This window comes from Periplaneta americana, chromosome 16, assembly GCF_040183065.1.
Source record: "Periplaneta americana isolate PAMFEO1 chromosome 16, P.americana_PAMFEO1_priV1, whole genome shotgun sequence".
Classification (NCBI taxonomy): domain Eukaryota; kingdom Metazoa; phylum Arthropoda; class Insecta; order Blattodea; family Blattidae; genus Periplaneta; species Periplaneta americana.
In genome coordinates this window covers 152,183,006-152,210,956 of record NC_091132.1, presented here as the reverse complement: position 1 = coordinate 152,210,956, position 27,951 = coordinate 152,183,006, and the positions used below count along the sequence as shown (strand labels likewise).

The window sequence follows — 27,951 nt, the reverse complement described above, 5'->3', positions numbered from 1 at the left end:
TATGGTAAGTTATATAAGTATTTAACTGGAAAAAACCCACGATACTGATGTGATATATGACAAGGTTCTTTAATAATAGGCCGCTGTTTTGTTTAGATATGACTTCCACGTACTCGTATGTAGTATTACGAGATAGTGACTTCGTGTCACATTAGTTGAAATAAATTACGAAATTTTTGAGCAGCGACATTTCAAACCATTGTCTAAGAATAGATATGAGTTGCAGTATATCGTAATTTAAAGGACACCCGCTACTATATATTGAAGAATAGCAAGAAACCCCACAGCATATGTCGAATTTCTTTCACAACATATACGCAGTAAGTATACTAATTTAGAAAACCTCAAGAAACGTAACGGGGATAATAGGAGCGAAATATTGGAAGCACGAGTACTTGAACTTGAAAGATTAATTGTATGATAAACCAACCTTTATTTTATGTTTAATTGGAATAAAATTGCGTTTTCTTTTTTGTACTTTGAGTGCTTGTTAATTTCCCGGGAAATATGACAAATATTAATGTTAAAAATGTCAAGAAGTCAGGTATGTATTGACAATTCTAAATTCCTCTTTTCAGTACCATCACCTTGAACATCTTAAATCTCATGTCTTTATTATTCTTGGAAAAGAGAAACATCATAGAACTCGCAAACAAGAATTTTATTCCGTCATAAAAAGGGAATATACGAGTATATTACACTCGCTAACACTCCTTTCTACATATGATACTAACACAATCATGCATATGATTGTCACAAAAAATGAGATAGGCCTATATAATGTATTCTCCTCACAAGAATCGAAATCAAAATTCTCTTTCTAATTGTCACAGAGCCTATTAATTTGAAGTTCATGAAATTAAGTAGGCCTACTTATAATCGTTAAAACAGAATTGAAGCTAGGAAGGAGGCTTTGGTGTACTGGTTTTCACACCTTTGTTCCCTCATTCCACACGATTATTAAAACTGTGACTGCAGTTTTTTCAGTCCATTTCACACTCACGATTGATACGTTTGAATAGTCGAGTCACCTATTTTTTGGCATGTATCTCTTCATAGTTAATTCATTCATTATATCCCTTATAACACTGGTCTGCGTCATTTTGAAATCAACATTTTCTAATTGTTCTTTTATATTTAGTGCATGTTGAATTCTGAAATATTTTGCTCAGTGAGGTCAGCTATTTTTGCTGTCGCATTCCTTAACAAAATGATATTTCAGAAATAAATTGTGTCTTATAGTTAAGAAACTATACTAATTATGGTTTTAAATCAGAATTACATTTGTTTAAGTAGTAAAACATATAGGTATATGGAATGAAACACCAACACCATTATTGTGGAAGGAAAAACATTATTCAAGGACTTTCGTGCGTGTTTTGCAACTGGAACATCCCTCTTGAGGTACCTGCAATAGTTTGCAAGCATGCTCACGTCCCAGTGACCCTGGTACCTGTCTTCCTTCACTCGAATATCTCTATGACAGCTCTCGTTTTGCTCCTCTCTGTATTCCCCAGAGTTTTCAGGAAAGTAATCTAAATGAAAGCCGAGGAAGTGCATTTTTATGGACATAAGTGCATGAAAAGCCTGATAGTTCCGTAGGAGTTGCTCAATAGCATGTTCGTACTCTAGGCTCCTATGATTGCCCAGAAAGTTCTTAATGATAGACTTGAATGCAAGCCAGGCATTTCTCACTTTATCCTCTTTATTATGATAGCATTTAGCATAATTTATAAACTCCCTCATTTGAGAAACATAAAAAATACCTGCTCTAAGTTTGCCTTTAGTGACACTTGGAAATTTCTGACTTAGGAACGAAAGAGCTCTACTTTCTTTGTTGGGTGTCTTAAAATTTTTCTTTAGATTAAATTTCATGTGTAGTGGCGGAGGTAGAATTTTTTAGGATCCACGAGAGCTTCTGACAGAACGTTGTGGGAACCTGGTTTCAAGCTAAGTCTTACTTCCCAAATGCTTTGAACACAGTGCAACACATATGAGGTGCGAAAGGTTTCTTCTGATCACAAATTGTAACACCAAAGTAGGCATGCTTCATTTTCCTTACAAAACGAGTGATTATTAACTTTCAATATGACATGGTGACTTCACCACAAATGTAGGAAAATTGAGGACCGTTTTTGCAAAACTTGCTAACTGATAAAACTAAATTTTACAGGAGAGACAAAACACTATAGTAAGCAAGTTTTGCTGTATGTCTCACTTATAGCAGAAAGCACGTTTTGAAAAAACGATCACACTTTGACACACTACAATGAAGAGAAATAACCCAATTTTACTAAGACGCTTTGAACATCATGTAGAGGCCTGCCTTATGTTAACGAATCCATCAAAATCTCAATTTTGCAAATTTTGCTGTTAGCAAGTGAAGTGAAAGTGCAAGAATCACCCAGACCAATTGAGGACCGTCCTCATTTGGTCTGGGTAATTCTTGCACTTTCTCTTCATTTTGTAAGAACGTTAATTAAATCATTCTTATTACTGTGAAAGCTCAAGCCAGGGCTAACAACCCATCACCGTAAAAAAACAGCACGTTACGAAATCATGCAATAAGCCTCGGAATGAGACTGATTCTCTGGCACTACCACAGCAAAGGAATAAGGTTATGAAATTTGGTACTTGGAATGTAATTAGTCTTTATAGAACAGGAGGGGTAACATTAGTAGCAAAAGAACTAGCTAGATATAGAATAGACTTCGTAGGAATACAAGAGTTAGGTTAGATTGAAAGGGCATAGGAGGTTATTTGTTGCATTATGAGGAAGGAAACAATAATCACCAATTAGCAAAAACATTCTTTGTTCATAAAATAATAAAATCAGCAGAAAAAGTTCGAATTTATCAGTGACAGGTTATCGTATACCTATAGTACTTAAAGGTAGATGGTGTCATATCATAGTTATAAATGCTCACGCCCTTGCAGAAGAGAAAGAGATAGCTTCTAAGAGGAATAAATTGGAACACACTTTTGATCAGATATCTAGTCATCACATGAAAATTTTGTTGAGGATTTCAATGCTGAAGTAGAAAGGAAGAATATTTTTACACCGATTATTGGGAAAGACCCTACACGTAAATAGTAATGACAATAGAGTTAGGTTAGTCAGCTTTGCGACATCAAAAAATTTAATTGTCAAAAGGATAACATTCACCCACAAGCATATTATAAATATACTTGGACTTCTCCAGATTGATTGACACAGAACCAAATAGATTACATCTTGATAGATAAACGGATACATATTAGTATAGCAGATATTCGAACGTTCAGCGGGGCAGACTATAATTCTGACCACTATTTGGTAATTGGAGAATTAAGAGAAAGCGAGAATTAAGTAGCCAAGCAAGTAGAGCTACAAGTTGATATTAGTAGATTCAATATACTGACGTTGAAGGGCGAGGAAATAGAATTTCAAATAGATTCCCTACTCTACGAAGCTCCGACGAAGTTGAGAAAGAGTTAGATGTTAATAGCGTGTGGGAAAATATCAGCTGAAATTGCAGCTGAGCAGAGCATAGGTTATTATGAAACTAAGAAAAAGAAACCCTGGTTTGATGAAGATTGTTCCAATGTAGTAGGAAGAAGGCAAAAGGCAAAATTGAAATTCTTAGAGGATTCAGTTGAGGCGAATAGAGATAATTATTTCAATGAAAGACGGGAAGCAAGTCGTACACTTAGGAATAAAAAGAGAGGTTACTTGAAGGAAAAACTGAATAAAGTAGAAACAAATAGTAAGAATAAGAATATTCGCGATTTATATAAGGGCATAAAGGAATTTAAGAACGGATATCGCGTTAGTTGGAAGGCCGGAGGGAAAAAGACCTTTGGGGAGGCCGACACGTAGATGGGAAGATAACATTAAAATGGATTTGAGGGAGGTAGGATATGATGGTAGAGACTGGATTAATCTTGCTCAGGAAAGGGACCAATGGCGGGCTTATGTGAGGGCGGCAATGAACCTACGGGTTCCTTAAAAGCCAGTAAGTAAGTGAGTATATCACGCAAAGGTAAACGTGATCAAGGATGAGAATGGTGACTTGCTTGCAGATTCTCATTCAATCTTGAGCAGATAGAAAAACTATTTTGGGAAATGACTAAATGTACATAGGCCAAACAGAATGAAGTTTTGTATAACATTCTTATTGAATTTGGTATTCCCAAGAAACTAGTTCGAATAATTAAAATGTGTCTCAGTGAAACCTATAGCAGAGTCCGTATAGGCCAGTTTCTGTCTGATGCTTTTCCAATTCACTGCGGGCTAAAACAAGGAGATGCACTATCACCTTTAATTTTTAACTTCGCTTTAGAATATGCCATTAGGAAAGTTCAGGATAACAGACAGGGTTTGGAATTGAACGGGTTACATCAGCTTCTTGTCTATGCGGATGACATGATTATGTTTGGAGAAAATCCACAAACGATTAGGGAAAACACGGAAAATTTACTTGAAGGAAGTAAAAAGGTGGGTTTGGAAGTAAATCCCGACAAGACAAAGTATATATATATTTTTTTTAGTTGGTTATTTAACGACGCTGTATCAACTACTAGGTTATTTAGCGTCGATGAATTGATGATAGTGAGATGGTATTTGGCAAGATGAGGCCGAGGACTCGCCATAGATTACCTAGCATTAACCTTACGGTTGGGGAAAACCTCGGAAAAACCCAACCAGATAATCAGCCCAAGCTGGAATCGAACCCGCGCCCGGGCGCAACTTCAGACTGGCAGGCAAACGCCTTAACCGACTGAGCCAAGCCGGTGGCTGACAAATTATATGATTGTGTCTCGTGACCAGAATAAATGACACTCGGGAGAAAATTAAACGCAGAATAAATATGGGAAATGCCTATTATTTGGTTGAGAAGCTGTTGTCATCTCGTCTGATGTCAAGAATATCTTAAATTTAGAATTTATAAAACATTTATATTACCTGTTGTTCTGTATAATTGCGATACTTGGACTCTCACTTTGAGAGAGGAACAGAGATTGAGGGAGTTTGAGAATAAGATTCTTAGGAAAATATGTCTAAGAGGGATGAAGTTAGAGGAGAATGGAAAAAGTTAAACAAGGCAGAACTTGTCACATTATATTCTTCACCCGACATACTTAGGAACACTAAATCCAGACTTTTTTTGATGGGCAGGGCATGTAGCACGTATGGGTGAATCCATAAATGCCTGTAGAGTGTTAGTTGAGAGGCCGGAGGAAAAAATACCTTTTGGAAGGCCGAGACGTAGTTGGAAGGATAATACAAAAATGGATTTGAGGGAGGTGGGATTTGATGATAGAGACTGGATTAATCTTGCACAGGATAGGGACCGATGGGGGGACTTAAGTGAGGACGGCAATGAACCTCCGGGTTCCTTAAAAGCCATTACTAAGTAAGTAAGCATTGCAAAATGATAGAAGGAAAATATAATTACAATTCCAATTTCACACTATAAACAATTCACAACTACACTATCTTCAGACGACCAGGTTGTAATATTCATTTTAGAAGATAATTTACAAAAGCAGCGTATACACTTAAGAAAATAGGACAAGAATATAATTAGCAATTTCTATACAGGAAAAATGTCAATGGTATTTAAGGTCGTCACAGATAGGAAGCAAAAATGTCATAAATAACGAAATAGTCAAACAGATGTATAAGTTTAAATATTTATGTAATATTGTTTCATGTGAAACTGAATTTGATATTAATGATGAATTAAAGAATTTCATAACAATTACTGGTGTCATTAACAATGTATATAAATTAAAACAAACTTTAACTAAAATCTGGACAATATTGTACAACAGATTGGCTCTTCCGACTTTACTATACAGTTGTGAAAGTTGGATAATCAAGGCAAAAGATAAACCAAGAATAACTGCGGTGGAAATGAAATATGTCAGAAGAACAGCAGGTTATAAATGGAACGACTAGGATAAGATAGAATAGAAATTTTGTAATAATTGAGAATGCCATCAGCCTTAAGCACCATTGATTATCAATTGTAAAATAAAATCTTAGAAGATGACTAAATTATACTGATAAAAAAAGATTTTATTTAAAATTAGCATATCCCTAATTAAGGCCTTCTGAGTGGTATGAAAGAAATTGTATAATCTGCAGGGAATCTTTGAGAATTTGCGAGATGATTTTTTGAATTTCAAAAGATCATATTGATAATTGTTTTAAAAAATGATATGTAAATTTTGGTAAAGAACTCCGAGCACCTAAAAATAAACCTGTCACTGACCAATTGAAGAGAGGGATGTTATACTTGGCACTAAGGTAGGGAATACAAGGTTCATAAATGGCCCTCTTTTCCTGATCAACCTGATGAGCTTGGTTTAGATCTCTCTCCATGCGTATAGTTGGATCTATGATAATAGCCTTTTGTTGTTGCCTGTCAATAGACTGCCCTGCAACAGATATTCTATATTACTAAAAAATTATACCCTGGAGTGTATAAGAAACCCTGAAAGATCACTGAAGAGAATACTCGATCTCTAATATGAGACCGGAACGGGCCAATCTGTGGCCCAACTGCTTGGAAACTACAAGATGATGATGGATTTCTAAAACAAAATTCCTTAACTCCATAGTACTTGAGGGTATTTGATTTATTACGAGGATTTGAAGTTTAGTAGGCTAATAGTGTAAAAGATCTGGAGTTAAACCAAACTTAATTTCGGTTTAGGGCATTTAAATATGAAATGAAGTATTATTATCATACAAAATTACGTGTGACGTCTTCCAAAAGAAGAAAATCAACTTAACTCAATTAAAAAAAAGTCGACTTAAGGTTGTTAGATTTTATGAGGGAAATTAACATCGACGGACGATAAAGTGCCGCTTCCGCCAACTACATCGTCCCGATGATTTATTTTCCGCAGAAGTTGCCTTTCAGACTTTCAGTCCTAGTAAGCACTCTCACGAGATTCTATCAGTGGTAGCCAGCTGAACCAAAACTTTTAACGAGGTGTCACTCCTCTTCCTCATTCGTGAAGCTTCGGACTTGGGGCCGGTTTTGGTGGAGTTCAGGGTATTATGGTTTCTCCTTTATTTAATTTTTTGATAAGTTATTTTGAACTTTATTTTTCGTTCAGCAAATAACGTTCACAATTTTTTTTTTCTGATAAAGGATTTTCAGATCACATATTTCATACGCTTCAAGTGCACTACATCCACAAAAACAAAACTTTTTACTTCATTTGGCGCATCTGATTCTTATATGAATACATATCGATGGCTCAGAACCAGACTGTTCCAAGTCCACTTTACTATTTTTTTTTTCAGAAGAGCTGTTTCAAGCTCCTGACATTCAAAGCTTCAAGAAACAATTTGGTTCGATTCATATACGCTGACAAGAACTGGAACACAATGAAACACAGATTTCTTTCTTATAAAAAGTTGGACTTAGGACAGTCTGGTTCTCAGCCTCGATACACACACACACACATGCACATACACACACAGAATAACTCATACGTAAGAATTATGCAATATGATTACACAGGTTCAAAAAAATTTACAATATTATGAATTTTCTGTGATACGCAAAATAAATTGTGCAGTTGGTTGTAAATTAACCGAACAAGATGATAAAAATCATAACAAAACAAAAATAATAGATGCAATAAGTTGTTATTTTATATTACAGTAGCAATTCCATACAAATGGCTCCTAAATATTTTCACAGAGAATTTAATAATACTTAAATGACAACTATTTGATCTTGCATTTTTTCCTGTTTTTTATGTATTTCCACAGTTAACAAAAAGTTCAGGATTTGTTTCACTAAAAGTAAATGAGAGACCTGTAATAGAAATTTCTGAGATGCATAATTCTAAATAATAAGGAATGGTGGGCTCATATGAACTTTTTTTGTAAAAATGTTTACAAGGTATATATATATATATACCTTGTAAACATATATATATAACATGATAAAAAACACTGTATACCTTCATTTAAAACTTTTAAGTTTGCTGAGTGTTTATTACTTTAAGGATTCACGATAATCAACTCAATTGACATACTGAAATTCCAACTTAAAATCTGGTTAGAAGTTTTATGGACAGGCTACCAGATTACAGGCTTTTTCAGAATATTTTTTATTGTTATTCAAGGTTTATGAAGTTACCATTAAGTATTTTTGCTTGAAGTTATCGAAAAAAATATTTAAGAACACTCATAAAATTGTTCATTCGTATTATTTCAGAGAGCTGGCAGCATTATTTATGTTCACGATTCTACATCATTTATTATCTTCACGATTATTTCATCTCCTTGTTAAGGGGTTCCAATGTTTTATTTTTCCAGGAGCAACATGATTTACGAGCTCGTCTTCTGTCTCATTCTCATCTCTGCCGCACAAAGCTGCGAGATTAAAAATGCGGATAACGACAATTTCGACATGACGAAGGTTAGATGATGATATAGTTGATCTATTATTCTAGCCCTCACCTTCATTGTTTCCATGCTTTCCGTAGCCTCACTTTTTCTCAGTGTTCTGTGTGGTTGGAATGCGAAGAAGAACCCTTTAAGATTTATTAATAAATTTTCGTGTGACGTCATGATCACTGACTTCAATCTCTACGAAAATCGCATCTCCAGACTGTTCTATTCCTAACTACTGTGTGTTTTATACACGTGTCATCCTCTTGAAACTTATATTTTACTGTCACAGCAATGTTTCTCCGCAGGGCATGAATTTTGAAAATATGTCGTGGTTACGTTGACACACATGTACCTAGGTGAGCTTTTTACCTCGATTATATAACGACGCTGTATCAACAACCGGATTATTGGAATTGGTGATAGTGAGCTGGTATTTGGCGAAATGAAGCCTAGAATTCGACTTAGATTACCTGACCTTCGCCTTACGGTTGGGGAACTCAACCAGCTAAATAGCCCAAGCGAGAATTGAACCAGCAAACGAGCTGGAATGACTCGTCGCCCCTTGTTTCCGAGCGAGATCACGAGTTCATTCCAGTAAACAAGTTGTTGATATGTTATATGACGTCAAGTTACATTTGATATTACCATAAACTTCTCTTTTTCATAAGAATTATTTTCTTTCAAGTGAAAATTAAGCGCAATACTGTAAACGTACAAATTTAGAGCATGATTAAGAAAATCGTTATGCCATATTACGCACAAAGCACTCCCTCGAATATCCATCATTGTTATGCGTTCATGACAACAATAACACTCAGTTGCCGTAGGCATTGCAACACATTCATCACATTTACACCAATCCGTGTTTGCTTGCTTTGGTTGAGTCGTCCTTGTGAGACATTGTCGTCTCTGTTTCTCTCAAACTATCTTGTTTAGGCTGAAACTAGTAAGGTTTAATTTTATTTGTCATTGTTATGTGGTCTTTATTGTGAACGGAAATTTACACGCTCTACTGCTAAGCGATGGAAAAGATGATCTACACTGACGCCACGCTTACCTCACTTCTGAACTTCGAGCATTGATTATTTCTAAACCATTTATGTCGTAGCGGAAATTTCATCATAGTTCTAACTTATTTCTAAACTCATTTATTTTTTATTGTAAATAATTTTATTACTAATTTTTGTACAAAAAATCTAGCACTCTCCTGAAAGAGAGTCATTTCGTGCTCAGAAGAATATTTTTAAAAAATTAGATTTTTTTAGGTTTACAGGGCCTTTAATATAGTGATAATATTTAACTCACCTTAGAGGGACAATGGTGTAGCTGAGTCGGTAGCGCGTTTGCCTGCTGATCCGGAGTTGCGCTCGTTTGCTGGTTCAATTACCGCTTGGGCTATTTAGCTGGTTGAGTTTCCCCAACCGTAAGACGAAGGTCAGGTAATCTACGTCGAATTCTAGGCCTCATCTCGCCAAATACCATCTCACCATCACCAATTCCAATAATCCGATAGTTGATACACCGTCGTTATATAAGCATGGAAAAAAGCTCACCTACAGTCGCGCTCAAACCTCCTGACGTTTGCAGGTGTGCCTGCTTATCGGCGATAGCCAATAGTGGCAGTGCTGCGTTGCAACATATGGGCTACGCAGACCCTCCGCATAGTCGCCGCTTAGAAATCTCAAAATCAAATAACAAGTGCGCTGGGAAAATTTGTATGTTGTTGGGACCCTGCATGTATATATGATGAATGTTTAATGTTTTCTGAACACATAGAAACAAAAATCACATTTCTACCCCCAGTGGTTCCAATTTTATGGGTTAATACGGTAAAACCCCGGTAAGACGCTGTTCAAGGGACCGCGTGTAAACCTCGTATTAATCGGGACCGCGTATTAGACGGGTATACTAATTTTGACTTATATACAGTATCTATTAACATTTTTCTTTATTGAAATTCATGATTCATGAAAGGTAATACAGCATTACTCCATTATGTAATTATTATACTGTACGTCAAAGATATTTACATTTACAATATATACTGTATTCAATTCTTTCGAAAAAAGTAATTTATAGTTATTTGTCGCGTGCGTGTTTCCAAGTCCTCATGTTTATCACCTTCACTTTCTTACGCTTACATCCTTCCGACGACGCAGCTGCAGAAATTAAGTCGCGATTTTTTATTATTGTCCTTAATGTGGTTGATGGAATTTCTAATGAATCAGAGTTGTTTCTGATTAAGAGCACTGTTTTCATCGTAATTTCGTAAGATTTCCATTTTTTTCCGTCACAGTTGCCTCTATCTCATTGCTTTTGTGCGGACTTCCAGCAATGAAGTAGTGGACGATGTTTATACAGCTGCGATGCGATAAGGAATGTTTATCATATGTAAAAATTTTGAGGACCATAAAATTACAGCTTCAAACAAAGGGTCTCTTGAGAACAGACTATAAACAGAGTTATCTCTTGGGTGAGGGGAGAGAAGAGAGACTACTAAATTGAAATGTCAGTTCGATTTCTGATGGTGTTGTGTGCAGTTGGCTCTGTTTAAAATACGGTATATGAAAGTGTAATGTAATATCTTTTTCGTGTGTTGGCAATTTGGCATTCTCAAAACAATTAATATGTCTCTTAGTGAGCCCTGTACAAGTGGGAATGGTGGATCGAGTGGATATGGCAGTAAAATTCGGAAAATGGTGTTTAGTGTTTATAATTTCTTTAGGAAATATTCTTCTGAAGAAATGCGTAAAAATCTTAACTTTTCAAAATGTCAAGCACTGACTGCCGAGGCGTGTTCTTTAAGTGTCTCTATAGTGTCCCGGGTATGCAGAGAAGTTAAAAGAGCGCAAACACAGGGTGCCGATAAATTATTCCATTCTCCTAGAAAGCATATAAATGTTCCTAAAAGAGTTACAAATCTAGACGACTTCCAAAAAGACATTGTACGACGTAGAATTTTTTACTTTTACGATAACGGAAAATTTCCGATAGCTGACAAACTAACCGTACTGCTTAGAAAAAAAAATTAATTACTCAGGTTCAGTTTCTTCCACTAAAAGATTATTGAATCGGTTGGGATTCCGCTACAGGAAAACCAATGATGGGCGAAAATATCTAATGGAACGGAATGATATCTTTGCCGCAAGACTGAAGTTTCTGCGCAAAATGCACATGATCAGATCATCAGGTGACACTCTACCACATTTTACCTTGATGAAACGTGGGTCAACAAAAATCATTCTCTGAAATATGTTCGGCAATACTCAAATAGAAATGAGGTCTTAAAGTGCCTTTAGGAAAGGGAGGTAGACTTATTGTTTGCCATGTAGGGTCAAATAAAACAGGTTTCGTTCCAGGTAGTAAATGGGTATTCAGATCAAAGAAAACCAGTGATTATCACGAAGAAATGACGGCACAATCATTTCGCGATTGGTTCTGAAACAGATTTCTAAATCATCTAGAGGAACGGAGTATAATTATAATGGAAAATGCTCCATACCATTCCGTTAGCATTAATAGAATACCAAATACATCCTCCTCTAAATAATGCAATAGAACTAATTTGAATCCGGGTGAAAAGGGAGGTCGCTAGAAACAACAAAACTTTAAAATGTCGGATGTGGAAGAACTTTTAAATAAGGAACTTGATAATGTGACAATTGAGGACTGGGTAAAATGCGTGAAACATGCGGTGAAATTACAAGAGGAAGATTTCGCTAAAGAGTTAGGTCGGGAAAACATTTTAGAACCAGTGGTCATTAATTTACAAGAAGACAGTGACACAGATGACAGTAAAACTGATGGTGAGTGGGCTGCGACGACGATGTTGGCTCACCATTAGCTCTGCCACAGGAGTAGAAATTTGCAGCACAAAAGGTACGTTTTATTAATTCATTATTTTCCTTAAATGGAACACAGGTATATAATAACCGCTATTTTTGTGAGAATGTGCTCTGACAGCATGAACATAATGCTATTTAGGGCCATGTCAATTCAATCAATTCATTTGTACAGAAAATTACTATTCAAAATTAAACCTATCATTAAATTTATTTGATCAAACTGCGCCTTTGTATTATTCGACAACTTTATTAACCCTAATAAAAGTAAAACTTACAAAACTGATATAAATTCAGCGAGTTACGTCTGACTCAACTAATTTTTCTATATTTTGTGACTTTTAATTTCATTCGATGCAGTCTGAAGATATAATAATAAATATTGTTGTTATTATTATTATTATTATTATTATTATTATCATTATTATTATTAAGTCTTCTGCATCTCCCTATCAAACCAATCTCAGGTAAAGGGTCGCGCTCCACAGTTTTAAAAGTACTGCCGCTGAGAGACAGAGACGGAGAGAGTAGTTGTGACAACATCGTGCTCGCATGTTACTGGCTTTCGCGAAACGTCAGGAGGTTTGAGCGCGACTGTAGGTACTGTGCATGTGTGTCAACGTAACCACAACATATTTTCCAAATTCATGCCTTTAAACTTTTATGGCAGAATAGTGACAGGGTTCACAGTTATGATGAAAAGGCGTTCATACAACAGATTTTTTTTAGTTTACGCAAAAAGTTCCCAGGTTTGAGTCCCTTGTATATGGATTTTATTAAAGATAAGTTATGGTGTGTCCAAAACTACTTCCGACCTGACAAATGGCGCCTTTAGTATGTTACTATGGCAACCATTCAAATCAACCAATCACGAGATATGCGTAACCATGGTAACGGGACGGTGTTGCCGTGTCTATATTTACAAGTTGCCCGGGATGACTTTGAGTTGTCTGTTTAGCGCGTGCGTTGTGTGAATTAAAAATACTGTTTTGTTTTATTATTGTTTTAGTGTATCGATAATTATTGTGTTTATATTATATTACACGTATTATCTTCGTTGTCATTGGTGAAGCGTGTGAGAAGTGTATAGTTTCTGTGAGAGTTTCAAAACAGGTGACTTGTGCGATGTCGGAAGGAAAGGAAGGCAGGCGGAGAACAAAGAATATTGTACAAGGTGCCCCGTTAAAGAGTCAATCGCGAGAGATGGTGTGTAACGTAAGAGAGTATTTTGAGAGAGAAAAAGATATTGGTTTTTATTTATTTTATTGGGTTATTTTACGACGCTGTATCAACATCTAGTTTATTTAGCGTCTGGATGAAATGAAGGTGATAATGCCAGTGAAATGAGTCCGGGGTCCAGTACCGAAAGTTACCAGCATTTGCTCGTATTGGGTTGAGGGAAAACCCCGGAAAAAACCTCAACCAGGTAACTTTCCCCGACCGGGATTCGAACCCGGGCCACCTGGTTTCGCGGCCAGACGCACTGACCGTTACTCCACAGGTGTGGACAAGATAATGGTGAGCCTCTTTTACCTTTGGCGCGAGTTGTAATGAGAACTTCTGCTTGTGTTAAAATTAATAAGAGCACTGTTATCGATATTGAAAAAGAAAAAAGGCCGTGTAGATGAAGATGATGCAGGATCCTCAAGACTTGAAACTCTGGGGAAAAGGGAAAAATGGAGAAAAGTGTAACAAATATGAATGTTTTCCAGCAAGATGATTTTCTAACTATATTACATGGACGAATACTGGCACTCATAAAAGTAAAGGTATCGTATTAAATTTTAACTTGTTTTTACAGTTTACAGTTCTTTCAATGCTTTTCTAACAATATTACTTTACATTAAAGACTACTACTACTACCACTACCACTACCACTACCACTATCACCACCACCACCACCACCAGCACCACCACCACCACCACTACTACTACTACTACTACTACTACTACTACTAATAATAATAATAATAATAATAATAATAATAATAATAATAATCTGCAGTAATTTTAATGCATGGTATTCAATAAATTGGTTAGCAATGTATACGTTCACGTCAGCTGTTCATTACTGCACTCTATCGGCAGCGCGCTCGATTACACGTAAGATGGACAACATGACAACATTGCTCCTCCTTCTCTGTAAGCTGTCTAGTCGGAAGTAGTTTTGGTCACACCACAGATAATGCATTTTCTCAAATTAAATCAGTACACTGTAGGCATTCGCATAGGAAACTAGGAAGACAGCTATCTATTCTATTTTACAAGTAAACAGACAACTGCGGCACAAAATAAAACCATTATCTCATATATTGAAATAAAATAATTTAAAATAACTTTTATTAAAAGCCATATTTCTAGTAGAAATTTAATATTTTATGTCATTCGATGAATTCCCGCAATCCCTAGGACATTGACCCATTTGAAATTGAATCTAACTTTTCTGTCATGGAATCACAGACATTCTGATTTAGCTGTTATAATTGAACTGCGATCGCTGGGTAGGCTATACAGGGGTCATACGACCCTTTCTTCTGAGGCGTTGAGAAAACGCGTTTTAATATACATATATATTTCAGGAGATGGTCCTGTCTTTGAAAATACTGTACCAGTGTAGCTCAGTGCTATAGGTTTTTTTAAGAAACTGCTCTGTGTTCATGGTGTGCCTGTGGTATAAACTTAGAAATGATAAATTACAGTAAATGGAAAATTATACAAAATCAATTTTCCAGCCGGGATTCAACCCCGATTTCCTACATATGAGACCAGAGTTCTATCCACTAGACTGCAGATTACACTTCCAAAATCATCCGAGACCACATATCCCATTGAAGCGACAACAACTGAACCGCACGTTAAAACTTAAATTCTGACGCGAACCAGATTCCGATCATTTTTTCTTGGGACGACTGTGCAGTTAAAACTGTTTCTACTACAGTATAAAAAAACCTAAAGAGTTGTTATGGAAAATAGTAACAAGATTGATGTATAGTAAAGCTTGTTTCATCAACATAAAGAAAAATAAGGTTTAATCAGATTTAACTGGGTCATCTTTTAATTGACGAGCCTTGGCTACGATGATTTTTAATTGTGTGACGAACCTTAACTGTAGGGAATTGTAATTGTGTGACAAATCTTAGCTGTAGCGAATTGTAATTGTGTGACGAATCTTAACTGTAACGTTGTGTGACGAACTATAATTGTGTGACAGAATTTTACTGTAGAGAATTCTAACTGCGTGACGAAATTTAACTGTGATGATTTGTAATTGTGTGACGAATCTTAACTACAGTGAATTGTAATTGTGTGATGAAGTTTAACTGCGGTGAATTGTAATTGTGTAACGAATCTTAACTGCATCAAATTGTAATATTGTGTAACGAAACTTAACTGTAGCCTGTTATAATTATGTGGCGAACCATTGATATAGCAAATTATAATTGTGTGACATACCTTTAAGTTTAGCGAATTGTAATTGTATGACGAAACTTAACTGTAGCTAATTGTGATTGTGTGACGAACCTTAAATGTAGCGGATTGTAATTGTGTGACGAACCATTAATATAGCGAATTCTAATTGTGTGACGTACCTTTAACTTTAGCAAATTGTAATTATGTGACGAAACTTAACTGTAGCCAATTGTAATTGTGTGACGAACCTTACATGTAGCGGATTGTAATTGTGTGACGAACCATAAATATAGCGAATTCTAATTGTGTGACGGACTTTTAACTTTATCGAATTGTAATTGTGAGACGAACCTTAACTGTAGAGAATTCTAATTGCGTGACGAACTCTAACTGTGACGATTTGTAATTGTGTAACGAATCTTAACTGCAGCGAATTGCAATAGTGTGACGAACCTTAACTGTGATGAAATATAAGAGACAAAACTTAATTGTAGGGAATTGTAATTGTGTGATGAACTGTAACTGCAGTGAATTGTAATTGTGTGATAAACTTTAACTGTAGTGAATTGTAATAGTGTGACGAATCTTAACTGTGACGAAATATAAGTGACAAAACTTAACTGTAGCGAATTTTAATTATGTAACGAAGCGAATTGTAATTGTGTGACGAACCTTAATTTTAGCGAATTGTATGACGAAGTCTAACTGTACCAAAATTTAATTGTGTGACGATTTGTAACAAGTGCCAATAAATTTTAACGAGTTTCTGGATCCCTTTTCAGATAAGCATGTTATGTTTTAGAAAATAAGTAGTGAAATATTAAACCAGATATTATGAACGAAAAAGTCTGTGTATATCAGTGTAATATTTAGTTCGGGCAACTTGAAGACAGGCAACTGACGTCATTTGTATGTTGCAGTACACCGGTTTCTGGTACTCCCGTTACCATCGCCCAAAGAGTTACACCGACAAGTACGAATGTTTCATCGACTCTTATACAGCACATTCCAAGAAGTCTGCTGATCTGGTCACCAGCGTTTTCGTCAAGGAGTAAGTGTGGAAACGCCACTTACTTTATAAATTTGTTATAATGATTGCAGAGATTTCCTTTCAAGTTTCCTTAAACTGTATTAAATATATATATATATATTTTTTTTTTTCGGAACAGGGACAACGAGCGTAAAAATTATACAGCTGATGTGACAGTCAGCAAAAACGTCCTCCATTTGAAATATAACCCAGATAGTAAGTAACTTAACTTCTTATATTTCGCTATTACATTCACTAGAGGTAATGGGAATCTTTGAAAAAAAAATGCTGCCACGATGAATAATAATATGTTTAAGGTGAAAGTGTAAGTGTGTAAGTATGTTTGGCGACAAATCTCAATATGTCTAACATTATAATCTGAAAAATCCAAGGATGATTAAAAACATTCTTGTCTACTAGTGTGCAAAATTGCATGATTCTATCTTAAATACATTCAAAGAAAAAGGTACATAAAGTGTACCAATTTAACATGGCGGAGACAGGAACCTACCGATACCTACATTCTCCCCTTAAGGTGGTTGTAAAACAGGTATGAAATCAAGTTTAATCTGAACAACTTTGCCTGTAAAGCCGTAATTCTTAGTAATACAAATGAACACTGCGCAATTCGATCGAATCATTTGACATCTGATTTGAAATTTTCTGAACTCAATGATAGTAGTTAATTTCGAAAACGTTACCATAGGGCTATCATACGCTCTCGATTTCTCCGGATTGTTACATGATTTTACAAGATATCCATTGGTACGGAGGCAGATGAATAAAATTCCTCGTGTGTTCCTAATTTTTGCAAAATTAGTTAATTTTTTAGGTATAAAATAAGATTAAAAATTAATATAGCTAAATGTTTATCTTTTTTGCAATTTTCATGCTTTATTTGGTGATTATTATTTTTAATAGTTATCAGCAGTAATATTTAAAAAAAATAGCTGCCACAGCTTGGTTCAGCTCTATGCAGCCCCAATAGCCGTATAAATGGTTTGTGTATCTGGGTTTTCTGTCATTATTTTAACATTAAATTATTGTCATAATAAATGATGCAAGAAAAGTTCCAAGACAAGTAAAGAGAACAAGAAGCAATTCTGCTGAGCCAACTTCCTCATAAAGGCAAAGTTGTCGCACTATACAGGGGAGTTCACACCAGCGAAGAAGTGAATTCGTCATCGCACGGGACAATCGTGCTCCGAATGGACAGATGCAATTAAAATGACAGCAGGTGCGTTCCCTGACGGGCAGGAAACAAAATACATGGCGCTACAGCCCATGGAGGGCCAAGACCGACCAGCCGGCAGCTGGCCTCACGTCCACATGCCGAAGCAAAGGTGGAGGATCATCCAACTAGACCCCCCAGCTGATTTACGAAATCGGACTTTCGCTACCCAAGCTCCCCAAGTGGAACACTATGCTGGGTGGGCTCCGGTTCCATACATTGGCCGAAATTTCATGAGAAATTTCTTCCCCGACGGGGATTCAAACCAGTGCGCATTCCGTAACGGGCGTCCTAGGCAGAATGCCTTAGATTACGACGCCACGGCGCGGGACCTCAAGACTATACCATTGATAAATATATAAGAGGTTGAGCAACTTATTGAATTTCCCGTTTCACATGCTAGATGCGCTAATGTAGAAATTGATCTTGCTGCCATCTCTTATCTTTAGGAGAACTTATTACATCTAGCAGCACACCAATTGGCGAAAAAGAAAAAAAAAACAATTACTCGATGCATCCAGCAGCGCACCTGGTGGCGTAAAAGTAAAACTATATGTAGAAAATATTCCCTTCCCCCTCCCGACATTCTCAAACCAGCTAAATTAAAATCAAACATTTAAATTTTTATTCCTCATACCTTTTTCCAATGAAAATATATTATTATTGGAGCTAACGAGGAAATGAAAAAGACGGTGTATTTTACACTAGTTCTAATACAACTAATTAAAAAATACAAGGAAACAGGAAATGAAAATAAAAGAAAAGGTTACATAATTGGGATTTTTTTTGGATATTTAGTGTACAGTGCACTGGAAAAGTCTGCAAATCTATTTAGATATTTGAAATTATTACATTAGTATCTACTACTTTACAGTACATTCAACGACACTATTTTTACAAGGTCCATAAACGTCTCTGTTTAACACATGTATCATTTTCATCCCTGATCACTCACACACACACACACACACACACACACACACACACATATATATATATATATATATATATATATATATATATATATATGAAATTGCTCAACCTTATATGCTTTGACGGCAACAACTTGTATCAAATTCAATATGCTGACATCTAGCTACTGCATAAGAAATCACGTTATTGCTCTCATTTGAATTGCATGGAGCAACTGTACTCCCATCTAGGCATTAGCAGGAACCATCGCATTCGGTGAATGATGGCTCAAGCTCTGAGGGATCACGTCTATACAGTCTATGAGGAGGTTTATAGTCAGATTACAAATGGGAGTACGTGCTGCATAGCTATAATTGCTTTTAAATCAAATTCTAAATCCGGAGTAATCCTGGACTTACAGTCCGGTTTGTGTCCCATAGCAGTCAGCCAAAAGAGATTAATTTTGAGAAGAAATCTACATAGGTTCCCACAATCGATTATTACAAACTAAAATACTGTCTAGACAATCTGACAGTATCGGTTTGATTGTTGGAGCCCAGGGAACAATTCCAAATTTTCTTGCTAATATCTAGACATGAATGGGATAGATAAAGCACTTCTCCTTAGATTGTCCATTATCGCTGTCAAGGAGTCTATGTGGATAAATATATAATAGGATGCGAAACTTACTGAGTTTCTCGTAACACATGCTAAACTGTGCTAACACTTGTGATGAAGCTGAACGATCCGTCACTACCATGAGGACGAGATGTCTGTCATCTCGTGGTGTCGTCACTGATCGTGATCCACTGCCGGATTTTGATGTATCCGATTCTCTTCGGTCTACTGCTTCCAGACTCGCATCACTGTAGTGGCATGATATTCCACACGAGCAGCAATAACGCGGTACGAAAATCCACCTCCACGCAGACCAATCATTCGTCCCGTTCAAACTCTGTTGTTTGTTTTTACTGCGCCCTTTTAGCACAACGTGGCATAGTGACTCATAGTAAAAGGTTTACTGCCTGTTGACTCTAATACACTGCTCGTCTGGTTCCACAACAGCCCTCTATTTATGCCCCTATCACGAAAGTTCAGAGGGCACTGCTGATTTCAGGGATGAAAAATAATTTTCAAATTCTAATCACTTGCTTTTAATACTCTGCGTTATATTTAGTATAATTTTCACATGCCTATCTACGTTCCTTCATGGTTTTGCATTTTTTTACAGACAGTAGTGTATTTTGAAAATCACCGAGTGTCTAGAAACGTATGAAGCTATTTTAAAAAATTGCCGTAGATATGCTATTTAACATATCAGTATGATCATAACAATGTAAAGTTGCATAGAAAAACTCACCAAGTTTTATTTTTCATATATTACAGGTGCTTGATATATGCATTTTCTAGTGACTTTGCACACATAAACTGTATAATCAAGTTCGTCCCAAACTCCATGTAGCATATTTCTGTCAATTTGATGCGACCCGGGGTTCTGATATGATGGCACAGACACTGAATTATTCACCTCCCGTACAAAGAAGTCACATGGAGTTAAGTTGAGAGTGCGTGGAGGCCATGGCAGTATTTCGTGATCATCATTCCCGATAAGACCAATCATCGGTTTCGCAATCTGTTTTTTTTTTTTTTTAAGAAGTCACGGACGTACGCGCTTAACTGTTCCTTCAGGCACAGGAGGACGACTCACTTTACAGAGGAATCTCGTAGATTTAAACTGTTCATACCATCGCCTAACGGAGTTGGCGCTGGGTGCATCTATATGGAAGTTCATTCTAAAGTGTCGCCTAACTGTATGAAATTCGAGAATACCTTTAAGCTTTCTCACTGTTTGTCACCATCTTGAAACTGTAGCACTTTCGCGGCTGCAGGAGGAAATATATGCTTACAGGGAAATGAAAACAAAACTTTGTGAGATAAATTACTCATTTATAATATCAAACGCGAGCACCATAATACTGCTATTAAATATTACGAAACAGCTTCAACAATTTGTAGTGTATTTAATTTAATGCGAGATTTTCTAAGATGAGGATGCTTTACAAGATGTTTGCTCATATATCTGCTTATACCTTTAAGGGAAGAATCCAGTAATACTCATATTTCTGTAGGTTCACTCTACACTGGTTTGTCCTGTTTGCAGGTCCGTGGTCTGGAGATTATTATGTCTTAGCTACTGACGAAGTAAATTTCACTATAGTTGCAGCATGCGCAGCTGCTGGGGGTTCAGAACGTAAGTAACTGCGTGTGTACTTATTACATGCAAATCTTTCCTAAATATAATATTTGATTGTTGTACAATGACGTTCAAAAATACCATAACTACGATTTAGAATCGTGTAAGCGAACTTTCCAACAACGGGATAAATCAGAACCAAAGATATAAAAAATTGACAAAGTTTGAAAGAGTTCCGTTAGTTCTCAACAGATGGCACAATTATTGGGGAGGTAAAATAAATGCCAGGGAAAATGATTATTTATAAAATTAAAGCATAAATTATTCTCAAAATTGACAATACCAGCAGTTTCCAGCTAAACTCAGTGTTATTTTACAATTAGTAGATTGGGATGAAAAATTGAATAATTTATGTACGATTGGAAACACTGAGCATTATTTTTACCATTTATTCATAGAAGTAATAACTAAAGAAGGCAAACTTACACCAACAAATTATCGATCACTATGGATTAGTAAGGTCAGATATCTTTGAACGTCGGTGTACAATGTCTTAAGAAGAAAGTAGTCTATTATCTTGTTACAATGAACAAATTCTGAGATTTTCAAGGAAATACGTTATCTTTCTACGTCTTTAATGCCATTTTTATCTGGTCAGCGATTTATCCTAAATTGTAGGTCATATTTTATTCACGTTTTGACATGTAAGAATCAATTTATCTGAGAGTAATGAACATGAAACAATTTTTTTTTTTCAATTTTCTAGTAAAATATACTTCAATTGAATAACAAATACAACAATCCTATTCAAATCGAAGTCAACTATTTTATTCTTGGCCAAAGACTATGAAAGTAATGAAGATGGTCTTTCTTGAAGCATTATCTTTCATTTGTTTCTTTAAACTCTTCTTTTTACTCGCGAAATGACTTTTCACATAATCGATATTTTGTGAATATTACAATGACAGTTTTCATGAATATGATAAGCTATTATTACAATAAATTTTGGTTATTAGAATATTATAATGAAATACCTACGTATTTAAACAAATTTTTCTTATACATGCAGCTTTTCAAAGGAGGAGTAATGATAATATCCCTTTTAGTGTGAGCCATATTTATATATTATAGCCTAGAAATGCTATGCACAATTTAATAAAAATGTAGATGTCCATTTAAAAAATTTACTTGCTGCAGTTTTGATGATAAATTTGTGAATTTTTTTCTTGCTGAAAGCTATAACCATTGAAACAAATACGCATAGCTTATATATTTTATATTTTCAAGTTGAATAAAAATAATCTTGTAGAATGACAGTTGACTTAATATATAAACATTTCAACATACATACCCAACTTGTAGTCAGGCCACATAGGGAAAAACACTAAAGGAGAGGGGTTCGATCCGTTGCTATAGATTGAATTTCGGCGTAGCTGAATGGTGAGAGCGCTTGGTACGTAGAATCAAGGACCCGGGTTCGACCCCCGGCGCCGGAACGAATTTTTCTCCTCTAATATTAATTATTAAAAATAATCTTGTTCCAGATACAAATATAGATCTTTTTCCGGGGTTTTCTCTCAACATATTGAGAGCAAATGTTGGGTAACTTTCAGCGCTGGACTCTGGACTCTTTCACTAGCATTATCACCTTCAGCTCACTCAACACAAGATTTTTGAACATTTAAATTTTGATACGAATTTACACATGCTAAACCTGAATCTTGGAAATATGTACAGGAGACGCATAAAAAATCACTCATTTGTGATCTGACAGTGTTTAAAACAATACTTTGACAATTACATTTATTTTGCAACAGTAGGCTATTATCATACTCTTTCTCTGTACTTATTAGGTATGACACTTATACAATGAGAAAAATCGATATACTATAATAAAATATATGCAATCTATAATTTAAAGATAGCGCTAAAAATTGGAAGAAGAGATTTCCCTTCATAAGTTTGTATGACGTGTGCTAACATCACATGATTAAAACAGGAAGTATAAGCATGCAAAAATCACTGTCGATGGATCGGCCGGTGGCAATAAGTGCATAACTTAGCGAACCAATAGATCAGTCTAGTAGCATTAAAAGGGCTACACGTCATTACAATACACGTACAGTACAAGTGCATTATGTGAACTTGTATAATATTCCCCCTACATAATCCATTTAAACCGTACAATTTAATTGTGAAATCACATACATTTTACTTGTGAAAATATAATCTGATCGGCCTTCAATAACTTTCTTGTGTGCTCATTCAAAGATTTCAATTATCATTATCAATTATCTTCAATTATATTTTTAATTGAAAACCTCACCGGAAAAATCACATAACATCAAATTCTTGAAACATGTGACTGCGTGGAAAAAGTAATTTTAAAGCATTTATATACAGAGACATCATTTTATTTTTACTAACATTTTTAATATCAACCTGGCTATAACTTTGGATTAACGGTTGAGAACCGGAAACACCGTAGCTACCCCCTTTCATGACTGGAGTTCGATGATGCTGGCGTAAAATACAAATAAATCCCTTTACTAGGTATAGGAGGGAAGAAAAGTACTTCATCCATTTACGTCAACTAGGAAATATCGCAATTTTGAGTTTGATAATTTTCATTAGGTTTTTGTTTAATCAAAATACAGTACAGTACTAACAATAAGTTTTTCTTACACACAAGCTGAGTTATCCATGCGAAAGTATTAATTATGCGGCGTATATCATACTGTCTACAGCACATTAGCGTAGAATATAGAGAATGAAGTTAAATTGAAAAATAATCACAATATGGATATTTAAACACATTTTTCAAAATGGTGGCCGTTCATTTCGATACAGGCTTCAGTTCTTTTGTGCATATTATCGCACTATAGACTATTGCATCTAATTTAATTACCAGTTTCGTCCTTCGTATTAGTAAATCATATTGAAATAATTCTGTATCTACTCTATAAAAGAGTACCTTACGTACTGTAAATTCAATTTTCACTTCTACCCTACCCGCACAGATAAGATTACTCAGACATGCTATCTACTGTCCGTCCAAGTGGTTATGTCGCAGGATCGTAGAAAGGGGTGAAATCACTTGACAGTTAATTACTTAACGAGGCCCTTTTATTTAAGTTATTTCAGACAGTTGTATAATATTACGTAGACGTCCACTTCCTAACAGAAATTAATGTTTTCAGAAAAGTGCTAAGACAGCTCAGCCACTAGCCTTTACAGAGGGGCGAGCAGAAGCAGGTGGGAGAAATCGGGATGCGACGTAGGCAAACGGACGACAGTACCTGTGCGAAAATATGATTCAATATTGAAAGCACTTTCGTCGCTGGAAAACACGGATATATTTCTGGAACTTACTATACTCACTAACTCAGTACTGTTTACTATATGCGGCCTTGGTTCTGTGTGGAGGACAGTTGGAACGTCATTAGTAGAAGGAGTGGGAGTGAAGTACATTAAAAAACTGAGGTACAATAAAAATTGAAATAAAAATAAAATGATGTCCCTGTACTCGTATAACAATACTTATTGCGTTCATTGGCTGAATAATATTATGTCCTTGTTTAGTCAAATTGTCGTGATAGTAAATATAGATCTAATACAATATGCCCCTGAAATTAATTTCCTTCCTTCTGGAACATGAATTACAGTTATTTCGGGGAGGCCTTCAATCACAGTTCAATAAAGTAAACTACAAATAGTAATCATTACAGTATGAATATTGCATTGAATTATTGCGAGAAAGTAAACATTATGTGGTCAGTGTGTCTCTTTGATAACAATTTTGCTTTGCCTATATCATAAAATTCAAGTAAAAGCTTCTTAGGGAGGTAGAGAAAGCGATCAGGTGTTAGTTCCATTTCGGATTGGGCGAGGCTTTCCCGACTATAACGCGAATTTGATAATCCTATGGCCAATCTTCACTTCATCTAACCAAATATCATATGGCCATTTCGGATTGGGCGAGGCTTTCTCGACTACAACGCGAATTTGGTAATCCTATGGGCAATGTTCACTTCATCTTGCCAAATATCATATGGTTATCACTAGGGTGCAGATGTTGATGAAAAGTCACCTTATTTTTCACATTAGAACGATGCCTATAAATATAAAAATCCTTTCTATGTTAATATCAACGTAAAAAAGTAATTTATTATATTGAATTTTTTCAATTTTTTGACGTTTTTGAACTAATGGGTCATTTTTATATTTTTCGGCATTTTTTGGTCATTTCTAATACTTTGAGGAACTTTTAGATAATTTGGAATGCATTTTACTTTCTTCTTTACCGATAGATCTTTTAATTCATTTTCTAATCAAACAGATCAGTAATAATTACCTACTAAATAAGTGAATAACTGTGAAGTTTGTGTTTTATATTTTGGAACAGACTCTGAAGTCCATCCCTCATTCCACTGAAGGCTTCACTTCACACAACGGAAATAATAAAAATTCTTGACAGTAGCTTAGTTTAAGTGAGGACTTTGACCGTTTGTGTTCTTTTGTCGGTGCGAGGGTGTCTTTAGAATTTATGTTTGGAAAGGGGGAAACTTCCACCATATCCTGGACAAGACGTTGTGTCCTCAACATGGTTCGGAAGGGATGTCTACTGTAGTAGACAGTATTTTTAACACAGAGATTGCAAGAATGCACGCTGCGCCCACAATTTGTTTTGTCATTCACACTCCCTACTCTCGAAAATCTGGTAACAAAAGTGAAGCTCGGAAGGAGGACGAGTTGGAGAATGAAGGCACTGTCATGGGCCATTCCTGATTGTAACACATTGTAAACCCTCATTACAATCTATAGTTTTCCCTTAAATATTTCATTTTATTGCATGTTGTTTTCCTTTATCTGAGCCAAATTCCAGGTAGTTGCCTCCTCTCTCCGAGATTTGAATGGCAGTCATTGAAACAAGGTGACTAATTTTTACGAAGTTGTGGTGCGAATACTGTGAATAATATTTAAATGTCATTTTCTTATAATTTTTGTCTTTTCTCCATTAGTTTAAGGGCATTTTAATGATCATTTTAAGTAGATTTTTAGGTCATCGACATCCGCCTCCTAGTTATCACTAATTCCAACGATGCTAAATAATCTAGTAGTTAATATAGCGGTTTTAAATTACCGACTGATAAATAGCATAGCATTTTCCATAGATTTCATTATTCAAAATCTTCCTTATTGCCGGTAAAATAGCAACGGAAAAGTAATTAATTGTACGACTTTCCAAGCTGTTCTTGAGTATATGACACCTTACAAACAAACTATGTACATTTAAGTGAGCAGGACACGTATGTTTTGCAATCAGATGTGCTCTATAATAATTGGATGTATGTTCTGGTTGTTTTCAGCCTTCATGTATGTGGCCTTTAGAAACACGAAACCTTGTGGTAAAGCCGTTGCTGCAGCAGACCACGCTTTGAAGAAATTTAACTTGTCACTCAAAGACTTCGTCAACGACTGCACGTGGTGAACGACGGATGTGGGGGAATGATCACAGGCCTAATTATCAATTTTAAGAGAAATAATAACTCTATTACACAAATGTATCGAGTTACTTATAAAGGGTTCATCATTTGATTGTCTGTGATGCCAGTGAAGGTGTTTTACATATTATATAGAACAATAAACTTTGTCATTTTCATGCAAAATCCATGGAAAAATATTTTCCGATTGTTTTTGATAAGATCAACCACTACCACTTCCTTTTGTTTCAACACTTTGTAACTTTCCACCTTCACAAGAAGACCCTGTTTTGGATTGGTTGTCCCCTAGTGGCGGTTCTATGCAGTTGAAACTCCGAGTCATTTTGCTTTCTTGTTTTGTAAAGGTTTTCCACATTAACATCAAAATCCAAGGCAAGATTGACAGGCTTCCAGCTCCTTTCACCAGGTGCAGCTGAAGTTGGGTGCGGGCGTGTGATAGGGAGGTTGAGATGATGTCAGCCAATCACATATCATATTCATTCAATTGCCTTGATCTTTTCCCATATGTAATCAGTTCGACTTATAGAGTTAGTACACATAGAGAGCGTTCGGTCTACTGTGCAGTGTATCAACATTAAAAACGTAAGTCAAGTGACTTTGGTATGCTGCAGACGATTCTGTAGTGTATTTATACGCGGAGTCTTGCTTGTTATTCATTAATGAAATGTACTCAAAAAAAGGTAATAGGTTATTATGTACCGATTATAGCCACAGTGATGGCGAACTACTGCTTTTGCTAAGGATGCAAAGAAAACTACCTTAAAGGAGGGAACATATTGTTCCATTCTTAAGTATCACACACATGTAACCTCACTTGTAAATGAAGACGTAATTTCTAATTCGCACACATACATACTAAATGATTTATCATCTTTTATTCTTCATTTTTATAGATTATAGATTTTTAGAAATTTATTCTGGAACTTCTTGTTTTCCTCCATGATACTTTTCTAAACTTTTGCTGACGTTTTTGTTCCAGTTCTGAAGGTTTCTTATGAGTTTTCTGCAGTTAATCTTCCTTGATCCCAATTTTTCTTTAATTCTTGTAATTTCTAAGTTCAAAATGGACATTATTGAGCACTGACTCCTTCCATTTGTTAACCAAATGCATAAATATAGTATTTGAACCAATAAAACAGTAGTTTCATTCCCTACACTGAGTGTTGTATTCCAAGTGAGTTTTCTTCTTGTACCAATGTATTTCCTTAGTGAATATTTCCCTTCTCAAGTAACCCCAAATGTTTTTTTTTAGTTCTAAAATCATATTGATGTTACAAATTACTTAGGATTATTCAATATTAGCCGTTATTTTTTTATGTATTAAAGATATGTTGAAGGCTGTTTCGAGTTGAGTCAAAAAATGGACTAGTAAATACAATAGGGCCTACTGTATTTTGTTGTTGATTTTTTCAAGATGTCC

At 35.6% G+C, this 27,951-nt stretch overlaps 2 protein-coding genes across 3 annotated transcripts in view; one reads left to right on the top strand and one right to left on the bottom strand.

Annotated features, from left to right (window-relative positions):
* LOC138691352 (zinc finger protein ZFP2-like) overlaps positions 1-27,951 on the bottom strand; it is a 206,461-nt gene that overhangs the window by 21,632 nt on the left and 156,878 nt on the right. The window lies entirely within an intron of this gene.
* LOC138691354 (crustacyanin-A2 subunit-like) lies at positions 87-26,696 on the top strand. Its single transcript, XM_069813255.1, has 6 exons — positions 87-320; positions 8,330-8,432; positions 16,581-16,711; positions 16,830-16,906; positions 20,995-21,084; positions 26,397-26,696. Exons 2-6 carry the CDS (start codon positions 8,337-8,339, stop codon positions 26,516-26,518), a joined length of 516 nt encoding a protein of 171 aa, XP_069669356.1. The 5' UTR covers positions 87-320; positions 8,330-8,336; the 3' UTR covers positions 26,519-26,696.